The following is a 17,913-nucleotide window of genomic DNA, read 5'->3' on the forward strand; positions in this document are numbered from 1 at the left end:
GTCAAACGATTAGCAGTCTCTTGTGTGTTTTATCTAAAATAGCTTGAAAAGCGCTTTTCTCGTTCAGATAGAGAAAACTGTGTTTTAAAAAGGTGTAGAGTAGAGGAATAAATTTCCTATGAAAATATGTCACCTAGCTATTTTCTTTTAAATTTATGAAAGCTCGTAGTAAAATAAATCAAAATGTGATAATATCCCATACCTGGTACTAATTGCCCCAGCATTTTTGAGAATGGTCACAAAATTACCTTTTACAAAACAGCTCGATAAATGTATTTCCTTACAAAATAGAGGTAAATGACTTTCACAAAGTTGTAGAGCAGTAAATTTCCTATAAAACTGCACTAATTAGAAATTTTTGGGGCGCGAGGGTAGCTTGTAAAAAAAAACAAAATATTCGTTTTGTTACTTTTTGCCCCAGTCTCCCTATTCTTAATTTAGGGAAAATAGCAAATTAGAAGAAGGACGAGAGTCCTTTAAGGATGAGAGTGTCAAAAATTGGAGGTCAGAATTACATAAAGAATTACATCAATTCCATTAAGTTAGTTGCATATTTTTGATCATTTTGGATTACTAATTCAAATTCGGCAACAAACTTTTGACGCATCAAAAATTATCAACTTTTGGAAAATAATAATTTTTTTATGTGAAATAAAATGAATTATTTTTTTTAATACATATAAATAAGATCTACGGATTACGGGCAACTCATTTGCAAAAGGGAAAATTTGAAGAAGTTATTATTTTTTCATCATTCAGGGACAGCATTTTGGAAATTTTTTAGAAATAAAATTGTTTTGGGTGAATAATGAAAATATCAAAATCGATTAGAAGAAGTTCCAAGTATATTCTATTTTTATTGAATGACTGTTAAAATCACGATAAATGAATTAAAACAGCTTAAATAAAAAGCATTTCATAGGAAAATCAAAAATTAAAATTGACCAGAAAAAGTTCGCATCGTCATAGGCAATAGGATGATAAAAATTTTACCTATATGCCACAATGCCTACAACCATCTTACAAACTGTTTACATAAATTAAACTGAATTTTTAGTAAATATATTAGTTTTTAATACTCCAACTTTAAGATACTAACCAAATAATTTATGACAATCCAAGTGCTTTATATTGAAAAATGATAGAATTTATTCAGCGAAAAAAATGGCTTAAAAAACAATTTTAAAAATTATGGCTGCAAAAATCAATTGATTGTCTAATTATTTACAGATAATTTTGAGTTTTAACAAATCTCACTGATAAAATTTTCTTCAATTAATCGAAAAAAAGTAAACTTATTTTAAAAAAAATCTTTTTCTAACTGCAATGTGATACATATATTTTAATTAATTTTGCACAAAAAAAAATCTGAATTTAAAAGAAAGGTTTTTAAAAAAGATTTTAAAGTGTTGTCTGGAAAATTTTCAAAAATTCCGAAAGGAAAATTGGGAAAATCAGTTGGCTTGTTTTTGAAAATTTCAAAATAAATCGAAGAGCACATAATCGATGAGCCGAGACACAATTTCGTCGAGTTTTCGCTTTCAATCAAAGTAAACTCGACGAAGAAGAAGAAGAATAGGGAGAGTCGTGTCAAAGTTGTCACCATTTTTGTGCTCCCCGGAAAATCGCGTTTTTATCGAGTTATCCCCAAAAATCTGTGTGAAAATGTATGGAAAAAGTGATAAGAATGTGCGGTGCATGCTGTGATATGGAGAAAAGGGCGTCACATCGAGGAAATCAGCGAGAAAAGTGACACGAAAAGTGTGAGTTCCCCACACGCAAAATTTTATTTTCAGCTACACACAGAAAAATCCGTACACGCAATTTTTAAACAAATTTTTGTGATTTTTCGAGAGATTTTTGGGTAAATTGAAGGGGATCCAATAATTGGCATATGAAACAAAAAGATAATATTCAAGGGTACCTAGATTATTGGATTATTCTTTGAGAATTTGATGAGTTTTGTGAGATTGAATTTAAGACAATTTTCTGTGAGTGCACAACTTTTTCCCATCGAATATTTTGGCTGTGATGGTTTGTTTATTTTTATCAAAATTCTAATAATAATTAGCTGAGATGTGTGCGAAGCGGCGACAGTTTATTGCATATTTCAAGAAAAAGTGGAAAGGAAAGCGTGTGCAGGAAAAGGAAGATTTTTTTGGGGAGATTTCCTCCAGGTACCAAACAAAAGCAGAGGAAGTTGATGACCCTTTGTGCTGTTTCATGTTCAAGGGTACTCTTCTGTAGCCCTTTATCTCATAGATAACTCACCTCTCCGGAAATTCCCTGTGAGTTGCTAAAAATAGCTCCATAGAATTATTGACTCACAAAAGGGGTTTTCCGGCTCAAAAGAGCCCCAGAGAATCAAAGAAAATGCCACGATCCTTTTCGACACTCCCTCTCAATCACAAGATGTTTTGTATTCTCGAAGACGACATCTAAATTTAGCCAATTTGGTCCAGTCTGACTCGAGAAAGCGTGTCTCTGTAGCGTCAATTGTTAGAACCAGAGTCAGAAAAGTAACACAATCCGACATTCATCTTCTCATCTAAGTAAATTTACACAAATTGTTCCATTCTGCTCCGGAAAATTTGCAAGATTTTGCCATCGGCATAAATGTCTCCCCGGCATTAGACTTTGAAACTTTCAGCAAAATTTATAATGTGAAACATGGATTTCTTTTGTGTTTCATGAAACATATGGAAATCATCACTTAACCCTTTATGGCGTCTACACATTAGTAGAATTTTTTTTAAAAATGCCTTTTTAAAGAAAATTTCCCCTATCCTTGTAGGCAGAAACGTCAGAATTTTTTAAAAAGCATTTTTTTTAAAAATTTCTATTATGTAGACGCCATTAACGACGAGACACTTTTTACGGACTGAAAATCAACAATAAAAATTAAACTAGGAAACATAATCAATGATAATTCTTACATCTAACCTTGGAAAGTCCAACAGAGTCTGATTCGGTGTATTTTGTGCTTCTATGAACGATAGGGACAAAAATAGCCCAAAAATTTAAGTAAATTTTTTCTGACAATACCAATGAATAATATTTTTCGCTTTAATGAAAAATATTACGTATGAGTATTGTAGTTTTTATTGCCAAAAGGGTTTTGCTTAAAAAAAATATAAGTATAAAAATAAATAAAATCAATTATAAATTTGAGAATTTAAAAATTCGCCATTTTTGAGCATAAATATTTACTACATATCAAATAGCTAGAGACTTGCAAAAAATATTCTAGATTCCTTCAACCTTCTACTTTACAATTATGTACAGACATTAGAAAAAAATAACTTTAGGTAGTCAGGAAAAATTATATTCTTTATGGGACACCGGTGTTCCAATCGTCCTTAAAGGTTAAAATTAGCATTTATCGTAACTTCATTTTTGCAATTTTGTGATATATGCATATTTTAATTGTGCGTAATTTGCTTTGTTAAACATGCTTGAGGAAAAGTAAATTATATAAGCCTAACAAAAAAAAATTAAAATAAAAATTATTGTAAATTCTCTTATTTAATAAAAAATTATCAGTATTTGTCGTAAGAACCATTTTTTGGTGAAGTTACGACATATTTCCATACAAAATTCTTTCTAATCAGCATTTGCCATGACTACCTTACTTGTCTTTCTTTGAATTTTTGAAAAACCGAAATTAATCATTTTAAGTAAATATTTGTAAGAAAAAAATGCGTACATACTCCCTGCCTATATGTCATTAATTCAAAATAAAGCAAGCGACGCGACGTGACACACAAAATTTGGCATTGTATAAAATGAGCAGTAAAAAGTTAAAATTGAGCAGTAAGAAAAAAAATGAAACAGTGATATTATCGTCCAAATTTTGGCAAAGGGAAAATAAAGGACTTTTCATTCTAAGTGCAAAATTTTTAAATGTTAATTATATAAATTACACACATTTTTGTAAAAATTTAAGTATTTTACTGACCATAATTAGATATTTTACTGCCCATTTTGAATTTTTTACTGCTCGTTTGTTTTTTGCCACAAAATTTATTCGACATAATTTATATAATAAAAGCTTATAAGGATAGGAATAATAATTTTTAGCTAATTAAATTAAGTTAATTAAATGAAGGCACTTATTATCATTACTGTGTTATCACACTTACACATTAAAATTTTAATATGATTCACATTAATTGTCGCTGGTGAGAGTCCAAATGTGTAATTTGTGTGTTTGAATCATTTTATATTCAAAATTTGATCTATTTGTTGATAATAAGGTAGACTTGGCCCACAAAATTTGATATAAATTGATTTATAGCATTAACGCAAAAAATTAATGCGTTTTTTTCTTTAATTTTTTAATGTGAAAAATATTTATGCTTTAGGTAAATTTAAACTTGTTTTTGCAGGCCAAGTCCACTTCTTTATCAATAAATAGAAAAACCCCAAATATTAAGTAACTCAAAGACACAAATAACATAGTTGGACGCTCACAAGCGACAATTAATGTGAATCACATTAAAATTTTAATGTACAAGTGTGATAACGCCGTTAGAATAATTCAAATTAATAATTTTCATTTTGGAAAATTGTGGCAACTTCCAAAATCTCCATTTATTGAAGTTACGGCTGTATAAACGACCCCAATCGGCAAAAAATTACTCTGACTCAAAAATGACTAGTTTTTGGAGTAGAACAGAAGGTCAAAAAATTGCTCCTAATTTTAATCTTAAAAAATAATCGTATTCGCGTAGAATTTTAGTTAGAGCAGTGCTCAAAATTGAGTTAGTAATACATTAGTTATATTAAGGATTTAAAATTCAATCTGTCATGGAGTAACAAAAGCGACTCCAAACGTCGGTCTTTTACTGTACCGAAAATAGTGCATTTTGCCTATCACATACCACATAAGTACGAAATCGACGTACGTATTGTTAATTAAGAACCCAAATGCACTACAATTTTGTACTACACTATCACTGTAGACACTGTTTTCTCAATAATTCTTGGCATCTTTTATTGTTTTGCTAATTTTTATGTAAGTTTGGCCAATTTTACTTTAGTTCAACACTCACTTTAGCGAAAATTTTTGCCGTTGGACTATTGCTGAATGAACCTTACGACATGTCGAGAATTTTCCATCTGAATGGTAACAACACACAAAAATCTTTCAAATGCTCCACTGAATTGATCTTCTAGACACAAATTTTGTATCACATAATACTCCTGAGATAGGAGCAAACATCTGAATAACACAATTTCATTTTCTAAGAAAAATACCTGTGTAATCAAATTAAAAACCGGCTAATTTTAACTTAATTTTTGTCGGGACTGCCTTTTTACTAATCACAATACTCTTTTCCCAACCGGAGGAGCTTTTCCTCCCAATGTACACTACAATCCAATGTACACTACATCCTCTAACCCGGATCGGCGTAATTTGCACGAGTTCTCGTTGGTTACATTTAAAATAATTTTGAGGTTATGTGTGCATGTGTGATCAGCAATGAAAATGAATTATCTTGTGATGTTTTTGTTTAATAGATGTAGTATAATAGCATAGAATTCTCTAATTATGTCTTTTTAATCTTCTTTAAAACTTTTATTCTAATTCTACAAAAAAAAATCAAGAAAAAAATCTTGTGTTATATTTTCGAGACGTTGAACAAATTCAAAAATCCATCTGGATAACGATGCGGACATCTGTCATTTTGTCTCCCAATCATTCGAATAACAAAGCAGGCACTATATAATTTTATTGAGAAAACACGCTAAAATAATTTACTTTACGAATTCACAGCACTAAGTAATTCTATTTGAAATTTGACAATGTGAAATTTCCCCCCAAACATACTCAGTGAGGGGGACATTTTTAATAGGGACACTGGAAGTTACTGGAAGTGCCCAATCTGGCACGTCATAGTTTAGTCGCGGGCGAGTAATCTCAGAGTTATTATGACGCCAAATTACTTTCGTAATTGCCGACATATATACCCCACTTTCCGTCATTCGACGCTCTGACGATCGTCATAGGACCCGTTTTTGAAATTCAGAATACCTTCATCCAACAGTAATCTTACTCAAAATTGCTGTTTTCGAGTCAACTTACAGTTTATTAGTGACTCTTTTATTATTTTGATTCGCATTCAGAGCTCATTTAATATGTCAAATTAATATCTTATTTGATGTCTTTGCAAATTCATCAATGAAACCATTTTTAAAAGGGTTAAAGGGTAACTTTAACCCCTAATACACCTAAAAAGGGTAATACTTACACCGATTTTGGATCAATACTGCAGGGTAAAATTAACATTTTATAAATGTTATTTTAACTTTTTCGTATTTCTCTCAGTGTGCTTTACATAATTTTTAAACTTTTTTTTTGTAATTATGACTTGTCATTGTCTTTACAAGAGTATTATTCAACTAACCCGGCATTATTAATAAAAAATTATTCGCTTAATTTGTAATATGTGAAACATGAAATTCTCATGAAACAAGTAAAGTTCACGTGAAATTTTGAAATCCTAAAATTTTGGAGCACTTTCATCCCCAAATGCTTATGTATATGAAGAATATGGACCGTGGGTGACGAAAGATATTGCCCAATAAAGTTGAATAGCCTCGAGCGAATTTTGTAATTTGTTCTGTTTGCAATTTCACACTCAAATACTCATCTCCCTCAGCACGTGGGTGGGCAAATTCAATTGGATCTTTGGCAAAAAGGCGCACAAATTGATGTAAATTTTATTGAAAATCTTTTCGGTGTGTCTCCAACAATTTGCTGCTGTATTCTTTCAGGCTTTACACATTATTGTTGAACACGAGAGTAGTTTTGTGTGTTAATCACAATAAAAAGAAAAAACAAGAAAAGGGAATGAAAGAGGAAAATTTGTGGAAATAAGTGGCTGCACGACACGAAAAATATGCCAAATTTATAATTGGAAGTGTGCCAAGGAAAGCACATGAGAGAGAGGTGTCAAATAAATTGTATCGTGTAATTTTTGCATTCTGTGCACCTCATCTTGAAACCAGATTTTACGGTGATGACCAGGAATGTTATTTGACGAAAAACATATTGAGGGAAGCCTGGAAAAATTTTCCTAAGATATTTTCATTGAAAATTTGCACTCTGAAATTCATGTTATTACAATGACAAAGAGAGTCGGTAACAAGCTTGTTTTATCTTATGATAGCAGGGATTCTTTCATAACAAATCCATTCAGTCGAATTATCGGTTTAAAAATGAACTTTCTGCTACGAATACTATATATTCGTTTCACCTCTATTATCTCTTTCGCGTCATTAGGGTCATATATGACCCGGGGAAAAAACAATTTCTTTTGACTATTTACATTAATTGAAATCTATCGGTTTGTGCACGACATCATAATAGAAGGATGTAAGATTCTTGGCTAATTTTCTCAAGACTCCAGATATTCAGGAAAAGAAAATATTTGAGATCAAAAATCACGAATTTCGAACTTTGTGAAATGACTTTTCTTTTTCAAAATTTTTTATATTCATTTATTTTTTTCAGCAAAAAGTTCTTTAGAAATACAAAATAGAATATCCAAAGATTGTATATTGCATATTTTGATATAATAAATTACTCTAAATTTTCCAAAAAAAGCGTGTAGAATTTTCCGGGTCATATATGACCCTATAGTCCCCAAGGGTAACAGTGTTTTCGTCCCAAACCTGCAGCGAAATGTAGTTGGGACATTGTTTTTCTTTGTGAAATGCAGGTGGGAATCTTGCTCCTGGACATTTCATCTTATATCTGATGAATTATAACATATTTTGCAATATTTTAGAGTATTCTGCAAGCGTCTCATATTGTGCAATTGTATTGTGTGTGAATAAATATGTGGATAAGTTTATTTTTGCCAAATACCACTCAAAATATTGTGACAGTGACTGTTCAAGGGATTACCAGGAAGATTCCTTGAACACCAAGAGTACAGTGTTCATCAAGACAATCCACTTTGCCATGGTTTTGGCCAAATTAATAACTTCAAGCAAAAAAACTCTTAAAAAGCCCGTGATATAGATTTTGAAAATGGTAAATACACTTCCCTTGAGGACAACAGGGTCATATATGACCCGGGGTTTTTCCGAGTTTTCACGCAATGGAAAATTTTTTTCCTCTCTGAACTATTATATTTGATCATAAAGCATTAGGAAAAACTCAATTTTGCATGAATTCATCTGCTGAATAAAAGTGGGACGCGAAAGAGTTATACACGACAAACAAAATTCCATTAGTTCATTAAAAAGAAGTGATTTCGGCACTCAAAGTACGCATGGATTCGCGCATTCCCTTGCCTTTCCGGGACTTTTAACGCTTTTTGCACTACAGGGGGGTCCCGGTATTATGTATATCGGGATTATGCAAACACATCTATGTATCTTTGCCTATTACTGAAGACAAGTAGATTCAGGCTTAATGTTTAATTTGACAGAAGTGAAATAAAAACATCTGATGAAGTCTCATTTTGATGGGGAAGTGCGTGTTTTCCTTCAAGATTTTAGTGAAAATTGTTTAATATCCCAATTATCTTGTGAATTTATTCAGTGGAATTTCTGGATGGGTCAAATATCCAGAGCGGCATGCACGGTGTGACCCAAAACAGTCAGGAATTCTCAAATTCGGTGTTCAGTAATTTTGACAGATGTTTTTACGAAGCTGCAAAATTCAATTTTCCTGAGCTGCAAGGGTGGTAATTTTAATAAATTTTTCTCCACCCACAAAAACGACCCCTTCAAGCAAAAGATTTTCACGGTAAATATTAACCCTAATAAACCCTCTACAACTTGTAATAGTTGCTTTTTCGAAAAGACACTTGCAGTGTGCAAAAATGCATCAAATATTACACATCAGAATTACGATTTTAGGCCCATTTTTTATTTTTGCCTTTTGAACCCAGTAAAAAAAGACCTAGGCTCCCAAGTTTGTTAGGAAATGCGAGATGTAGGACTAGCTTTTAGATTATATGTCCATTGATGAAATTCATTTAGTAACTTGGAAAAAAATCAACTTTTACGAAGCTGCAACATTACGAAGGTGCAAAACCTTCCCCTATGCAATTTTTTCGAGGCGGTAAATTAGAAATGCGTAACTTATGAAGTGTTGGCGCTGAAAATATAACCCAAGAAATTGGTGCCAACAATATTTTGTATATTTTATGGTGTTTCCATAACTTATTCAAAAGAAATTCAGAAGAAATTTTATGTATATCTGGTACATAGAAAGTTAAATAATTCAAATAAAACTTAAAAATGAAGGGAAAACAAGTATTTATATGATTTTAAGCGATATATTTATGATGCATTCCAAAACATCCCAGAAAAGGTTTCAAAATGTACCACATTACCCTAGTGAATCTGTGACAAAATTGACCATTTTTTACACGAAAAACGCAATTCACAAGCTAAACCTCACTATTAACAGAAATTAAAACACAATATTCAATGAATAATGCCCAACGCACAATAACTTTTGTTTAGTAAACATTTTTTTGACATTTCAATGAGAGTGAGTGAGATTTTGATCTAGTCATCTCGCTCATTCTCATGGGAAATTTTGAAAACATGTTTACAAACAAAAGTTATTGTGCGCTGGTCATAAGATTGAAGTAAACAAAAAGTTCTGTCATATTTTTCGTAAGAAGTTGCTCACACTGAAGTTTCAACAGAGGAATTTTAATTCAAATTATATTCAAAATTCAACGTATTGGTGTTTATATCTTCTAAAAAGAATAAATATTTAGACAGAATACTTTATGACGAACGCACAATAACTTTTGTTTAGTAAAATGTTTTTTGACACTTCGACGAGAGTGAGTGAGATCTAGATCTAGTCATCTCGCTCAATCTCATAGGAAAATTTGAAAACAAGTTTATAAACAAGAGTTATTGTGCGCTGGGCATTACTCATTCTCATTAGTAATAGAAGAAAATTCCATAAGTTTAATCATTTTTTTGTGGTGTCCAAAATCACCCTCAAGGTGTCCAGAATTACAAGCTGTTCCAAATTATGAGCACTTCTCCTATAATATGAATGTAATTTCACGCCTCTCTCAAAAGAAGTTAAAGTTTCGCAGATTAAGGGGAAGTGGTGTGTTGTACGAGATGTAGAGATAATCCCCGAATAGAATAAAATGTGTTTTTTTTTCGGTTACGATCGGGAATTTAACCTAAGGAATAATCAAAACAACCTGAGACTTCGAAGCCGATTGGTTATTATTGTCTAACCCTAGAATAGCAATAGCTGTGATTATTATGATGAAATCCGAGACACAGTGTTTATGTTGAACAATGTTAAATAATTGCTTTAAAAGCTGTTTCTGAGTACATGTATTTGTTAACCTCTCTCGTGCATATTTAATGAAATGCTACTCTATTATTCCACCCAAAATTGCATTTTGGCAATTTTGGAGAGAATGGCGTTTTCGGAAACAAAAAGGCAATACATTTTATTGATTAATTGTTTTAAATAGTTTTCCAGATTAGTTGGGCAAAATTAGGTAAATTTTTATGGTCACGCTTAACAATTAATAAAGTTTAAATTGTGATTATTTTTATTGCACTATTTTTTAAAAAAGCCTTCTGTTAAACTCTCCAGAATGTCGTTAGGAAAATTCTATTTCGCAACACTAAAGAATTTTAGGTGCTTGTTGAAATGTTCCCTTCAGTATTCAAGATGTATTTTTGAATGGCATATTTCTTGCAGTAATTAATCACTCTGGACATCTTTCAGTCGTTGCATAGAGTTCTTCTTTCAAAAGAAGGCACGTTTAAAGGTGATAAATGAGATTATGGAAATTCAATATCTAAACTTAGAAAATAGTTTAAATCGTTTAAATCAATTTTATCTCCAATAAAAAAGTGACACTCAGCCAAAAGTTAATTTAATTGGAAAACTTTGACTTCGATGAAAAGTCACTTCCAAGGAGTATAAAACTATGCAATTCTATAGTATCTAAAATTAATGGGTTTTGAATGCGCACCTTTGGCTTGGCAAAATACAATCCTATATAGCCTATATAGCTGCTTCAAGAAGAAATAACTAAATCGATATCGAATAAATTAAATTTCAATCTCTCTTCATTATCCCTAATATTCAACTCAAGCTTCTTCAACTAAGATTCTCTAGAAAATGTTACTAAAAAAAGACACCGTTGCGATTAATTACAGTCTTTTTGAAGTTAATTGAAGCCTTTATAGGTGATTTTCAACACTTTCGTGAAATTATCTTTAGCACAGAGGAAATTGATATATTGTCAATGGACGGAAAATGAAAATGTGCTTAGTGATTTATGTCTTGTAAAGTGTCATCGTCAATGGGAAAACGATTGCGATGTTGTTGAGAAAAAGAAATTTGCGTATAAAACGCTCAATCATCCCACATGTCCAGACCTTACATAATGCCTCCTCCAATTCAATCGAAACACTTTTCAAAACATGCCCTAATGCTTTTAAACAGCATTTTATCGCACAGGGTGCTTGCAAAATTACCTTTTCTTGAAAAAAAAAATGGTGAAAGAAAATTCATAAAATTATTAAATTGCTCAAGTTTTGTAATGCTATTTTGGTTTTTATTATTAATTTAGATTATTTAAATGCGTTTGAACACGACGTTTACTTTATGTGCAATTATCCGTGTTAAAAAAAAACATGTGCGTCCTCCGTTGTCTTAGAGCTTTGGGAGGCTCTTGAGCAAAACGAAAAAAACCTCTATGTATTGTTCTTTTCATGGTAATTCCCATTCTTAGTCATTCTCTTTTCTTTTATAAAACTGCATAATTTTAAATTAAGCTTTCTGAACAAAATAAAAAAAAAATTGAAAGGCAATGGTTGAGGTGAGACCCTTCAAAGAGTGTCCAAAATTACTGTGTTTTTTGTAGCTCTTAACCTTTTGTAACTTTGTAGAGAATAAAATTGTGAAAATCAAGAAAGGTTCATTGTCTCCGTCTATTTCCTGTAGCTCTTAACTGCCAAAAGCATTAGCTTTTAGGTTTTAGTGAGTAAGGGGTCGAGTATATCAGATTATACATGTCACAAAATAGAGGGAGTACGTATTAGGAGTGTGAATAAATTTTTGCGGTTTTTGTTACATTCAGACCTTTTTTCGGGCAATACATTGTATAAATTAATTTATTTGTTCTCAACTAATTGACAGATTCGCTTGGTTTCAGCTGTCACAGTTGTAGATATGCACCTTTATTTTTTTTGGTCCTTCTGTCTTTTTGACTTCAATCTCGAATCGCCAATTTTGAAACGTTTAAACCAATTTTTATGGGAAGTTTTCGATGGTGTATGTTCGCTGTAGCCTCCTCAAGCAAATTTTGGGACATTTTTAGGTCCCAAATGCCCGAATTTGAGATAGTCTACTGTTACTTTTCTTTTGTAAACATATTTTAGTAAGAGTGAATGAAATCGAGATATACTCTCTTCTCACACATTGCGGCATTGACCATCCCAGTCAATGTCCCCCCGGCGATCTCAGTGGCGCAATAGGCAAGACCGTTGTATTTTTGGCAGATAGATCCCCGACTTGACTCACAGTGTTGTGAGTTCGAGTCCCGCCCGGTAAAAAGATCTGAATGTCTAGAAAAAGGCATTTTCACATGTGATAAAAATGTTATAAAATGCACCGCCTCTGCCCAAAAACTCCGGGAATATGGAAGAAGCTTCCATATAGGGAGGAAGGCGTTTCTAGGCGATCTACGATCAGCAGATTCTTCTAACACGAGTACGTTGTGAAGATTACATTGTAATACAAATAAAGTGCTACGCATCTAATTTAAGAGCACTAATCTTCCCGCCGAATTAGAAGTCAAATAGCCCCAAACCATGGCATTTTGCCCTAATCCTCAGTCGGTTTTGTACACTTATAGGATAAAACATTTGAATTCTTTATTCGAATCTTCGATTCAACCATCCAGATGACTTTTCCTAGAATTCCGAACTTTTGAAAACGTGTTACAAAAATAGTATTGATTTTTTTCTGTATATTGATCTTTTGAGAAGAAATTTTTTTGGCAATTCTCCCATTCTTTCTCGCTTCATGCAGTCTTCGTCGAATACTGCAAACAAAAGGGACCTGTTTGTCCTCCAATCGTAGCTATAACTCTGGATCTTTGGGGATTTTATCAACGGGTTTGTACCAGAAATTGATAGTATGTATTTATCCAGTCTTTGTCTTGTGGTGCTGGGTCTACTAGAAGTTTTTTTGGCTCAACTCTTTCTTCCTCTCCATAGACCCTAATCACTTTGCTGATTGTAGTCCGTGATTTTCCATAGAAATCGGCAATTTTTGTTTTTTATTCGGCATTCAGAAACTCTATGATATCCTGGACATCCTTTGTCTAACATAAATTATCTCACATTAAATTATTTTCTCGCACAAATCACTTTTTTACCAAAATAATCCTTGAAAGCACTCATTAACCCGGGAAAAAATGTCCAATCCAATCATTTGAATTTGACAACACCTCATGGCTAGGCCACTGTCTTCATTACTTCGTACACCGTAACAAACTTTTGATCGATGAAGTGTTGCATTACTTTTTTTAAATTAATTTTATTAGTTTTTAATACTATTACTTTTAAATAGTTATTTAATATGGAAATAAAGAAAATAATGGAATCAAACACTTAATTTAAAAAAAAAAAATAATTAATTTTGTTTTTTAAAGCCTGTTTCACTAGAAATGAGCACCGCAACAAACTTATGATTCCTATGGTATATATATATATCTGCATTTGTTTTGTATCTGCCTTTGACGTAAATAACGATACAGACGTCGTCTTTCCGTGAAATGTTAACACAAAAGAAATGCAGATACGACAACGCTTGATGTAACCGACGATATACCTACAGTAGACTCTCCCTAATTCATCTGTTTTAAGATCGGACTACTTTTAATTCTGGCAGTAGTTAAATTTGAAAAAAGTTTTCCAACGTTTTTCAAATTTTAGAATGATGCAAATATGCCATAGTTTGTCTTAGTTATGATGTGATTTTGCATTATTGAAGGGTTTTCATGAAAGTTACAATAAATATAGATATGTAAAATTAATATGAGTATGCAGCTGAACAAAAAATCGTCACATATCTAAAAGTTTGACGCCCGAATTTCTCTCTAATTCAGGTGACATTTTGGTCCCAAATGACCAAATTTGAGATTGTCTATTGTATGTAATTTTGTTTATTAACTTCACTTTAGAAGAAAAAACGTTTTCTCACCCTAATAAAACACATTTTAAATAAAAGTTATCGCAAGTACCCTTAATTTATTTACACTACTGATAATAAGATTGTCAAGATTGTAATTTTTTTTTTGTAAAGTTCGAGCAAACATACGTACACTCAGTCCCGGGATTAAGCACATTTTCGGGACCGAAAAAAAACGTGCGAAATGGCATAACGCATCGAGAAAATTTGCATACCCGCAGGGGCTTTCTTTTGAATAAATCTGCCGTAGAACGCATTCGTTGCAGAGTAAGGTAATTGTTCTAATTCAAAACCATTTTCAGACGCTTTAACCCATTCCTTACCATGATATTACACATCATACACAAATTGAGTGATTTTAGATGATTTATTTCAGGGCAATTGATATTCGAATTTCTGTCGGCAGTGGATTTTTAGTTACTTTAGTTCTTCAATTACTTGGGAAAAATACTCCGACAGAGATAGAGATGCATTTTGTTGTTCTTTTTTCGCTTCGCGGAAGGTCATGCAAAATTTTTGCTCAAAATGGCGGACGGAAAATACGACATCCCGTCGAATTTGTTAAAATTGGCCTCTTTCCTCTTTCCTGATTTGAATTCTGGTTCCCAATATGTTTTCTTGGATAGTTACTCTATCTAAAGCAATAAAGTTTGTAATGAATTAATGTACAGAATTTAAATTCAGTGACCGTTAAGACGCGTGTTTGAGGGCGGCTCCCCGCACCCCCATAATGGATAATTTTTTTTCTTTTCAAAAAATTCATCTATTAATCTGTAGGAAACTAGTCCCAAAATGTGAACATAATATCTTAAGTATTTCTGGTACATTGACTGAATGGGTTAACTTTGACAGAAGATGCAACACATTCACAGCGAACAGACTGGGCTTTTCTACATGGTCATTGCTTTTTTACACGTGGAAAAAATATTCAAAAAAATTGCAGCACCAAAACAATTTTTCCACTAATTTGATGTTTCTTATGTTGTATAAGACAATATTCTTTGAAAAGAAAATGATATATTAGTAAAATTTCCCGATTACAAGTACCTTGAGAAAAGAGCAAAGAGCAATTGACCGAATTGACCGGTCAATTGCTTTTCGCTCTTGATTCGAGGTGTTTAGATTTGGGAAATTTTACTAATAAATCATTTTCTTTTCAAAGAATATTGTCTTATAAAACATAAGAAACATCACATTAGTGGAAAAATTGTTTTGGTGCTGTAATTTTTTGAATATTTTTTCCACGTGTAAAAAAGCAATGACCATGTAGAAAAGCCCAGTCTGTGCGCTGTGATTAAGTTCATATTTTTTTTTTCTGAAGAGAATTTCATAAATTTACTCCTTGCCTCTTCTGGAATGTTTCTGTTTAGTGAAAATTCTTTAAATATAATTTGAAAACTACTTAAATACAAGAAAAATACGCGAGTGTAAAATGCTTCTATTGGAAACAAATTAATCCAAATGGAAACAAGGGAAATTTTCTAATTGGAGATAAACAACGTAAGTGAAACCGCGACGAAAGGCTTTCAAAACTTTGTTCAGTTGCTCTTGAGCGCAGGATTTGTTCTTATTCTTGGTCTTTGCTCCTTTCGCATCTAAAACAATAAGAAAATCCATCCAAAAAAATTATATTTCCCGGGTTTTCTATTGAACCATTTGCAGACACTTCAGAATAACCCTTTTTTGTTCACAAAACAGGTAATTATTTCATTTAAAAAACTTCACGTACCGTTAACAATAAAGATTAGCACTGAATTTAACTAAAATTATCCAGAAATATGACATAAATGTTAAATAAAACGAATTAACAACAGTCACCTTATTGTGTTTTTCATTGGAAAACATGGTCGATCAATGAAAAATTCGATGGTGATAAGGTATACTTTTAATTTTTCTGAGAAATAAACAAATTAAAATTTGTGAATATGAATGGATTTTCGCTTTATTTGGAGCAAAATTAACTAAATAATGAAACTGTGGTATAGAAAATGTATAAATATAATAATTTAGTACTGTATTTATCATGAAAACAGTGTCGTTTCCATTTGGAATAGCGAAAAATTTCCATTTGGAGCAAGTGTTGAATTAGCTTAATTAACCCTAAGTAAAATTATCCCAGCAAAATATTGTACATACCCTGTACTACAAGTGCTGAAAGTTCAATAACACATTTCACCACGAGAAGAATATCATAGAAAGAGAGACGAGTGAGAGACTTTTTTTTCCGGCAAATGCTGGATGGTATTGTGTGGAAAAATCAATGCCAGACTTTCCAAATACCATCATCTGAAGCTTCTGGCAATATGGTGTTTTTTGTCTCCTTGTATTCTGATGTGATGTTGAGGAAGTACAAATAAACATTATATATTTCCCACCTAATATCATATCCATTGGTTCAATTTCTCTGTCGAACTCCCGCGGATAACACACAGGTCGACACATGAACTTTGGAAGGCAATTGATATAGTTGGATTGGAATAAACATGGATATTGTGTATTCTTGTTCTCAGTCGCGTGGTGATCATCAAACTGTGCAGGGAGTAGAGGTGATTTGTGGGAGAGACAGATACAGGAATGATGGAGACTCCGTATACAGTTCAGGCGGAGTATTCCTTCAAGGGGTCCAACAATGACGAGTTGTGCTTCAAGAAGGGGGACATAATAACGGTGACTCAGCGTGAGGAAGGGGGTTGGTGGGAGGGGACGCTGGGTGATAAGACTGGATGGTTCCCCAGTAATTACGTGAAGGAGTACAAGACCCCATTGCCTCCTGCGGAAACCATCAGGCCACCCGAAGAGATTCAGGCTAGTCGTTCCCTTGTCCTCAATGATCTGCTTGAGAGCGAAAAGGCTCATGTGGCAGAAATTCGGGGACTCTTGGAGAATTTCCTGGAGCCTCTGTCAAACAGTCAAATGTGAGAAATTAATTATAAATACACGCCCTTCTGAAAATGAAGGGGGTGGCTTTTCATGGCAGCACGCAATTTTTCATGCGTCTCCCCTTTTTTTTTCTTGTATTTATTTATTTTGACAGATTATCATCAGACGAATACGCTCAACTAATGTGTAATTTTGTAGAAATAGTAGAAATTCACGAGGATCTTTTGTTAAACATTGAAGACTGCAACGATCGTGTTGGGAAATTATTTCTATCGAAGGCATCAGTGATCAAGAATAGTCATCAGGCCTATTGTGCGGCTCATCCACGTGCCATAGTTATTTTGGATAAATACAAGTAAGGATACTTTTTCTTTCTTTTTTAAATTTATTAACATTCTAGAAATTATTGCTCTTTAGATTTTCTTTATTTTTTTTATTCCAATTATATAATGTCTGTGTTTTATGCTTCAGCTGTGCAGATTTTATGCGCAATATGAGAAGTGCGTGTTTTATGCACAATCTGAACCATCTTGTGCTTCAGCTTTGCGTGTTTTCAAAACAATTTTGACTTAATATATTTTTTTTTTATTTCAACTCTAAACCTTGAAAGAATATAAAGGCAAAATGCTTTTTAAAAATTAGAGGGGCGTGCCAGAAAGTCTGAAGGAATTAAAAGTTTTTTTTTATTTCAACGCGTTTGAACGATTAAAAGACATAATGAGCCCGATCACAAGTAGATTTTGATTCTCCAATAGTGTCTTGGATGAAAGGTAAATGGAACTCTATTTGCACAAAAAGTCGTTGAAGTTCGA

At 32.6% G+C, this 17,913-nt stretch overlaps 1 protein-coding gene across 3 annotated transcripts in view; it reads left to right on the forward strand.

Moving 5' to 3' along the window:
* The first annotated feature begins 1,569 nt into the window (after positions 1–1,569).
* LOC129808123 (rho guanine nucleotide exchange factor 7) overlaps positions 1,570–17,913 on the forward strand; it is a 57,114-nt gene continuing 40,770 nt past the window's right edge. For all 3 annotated transcript variants that reach the window (XM_055857872.1, XM_055857873.1, XM_055857871.1), the window contains exons 1-3: positions 1,570–1,763; positions 16,732–17,136; positions 17,256–17,456. In XM_055857872.1, the coding sequence (XP_055713847.1) occupies positions 16,796–17,136; positions 17,256–17,456 (542 nt within the window). In that variant the 5' untranslated portion in view covers positions 1,570–1,763; positions 16,732–16,795. The remainder of the gene's footprint in view (positions 1,764–16,731; positions 17,137–17,255; positions 17,457–17,913) is intronic.

This window comes from Phlebotomus papatasi, chromosome 3 (genome assembly GCF_024763615.1).
Source record: "Phlebotomus papatasi isolate M1 chromosome 3, Ppap_2.1, whole genome shotgun sequence".
In the NCBI taxonomy this organism is placed as follows: domain Eukaryota; kingdom Metazoa; phylum Arthropoda; class Insecta; order Diptera; family Psychodidae; genus Phlebotomus; species Phlebotomus papatasi.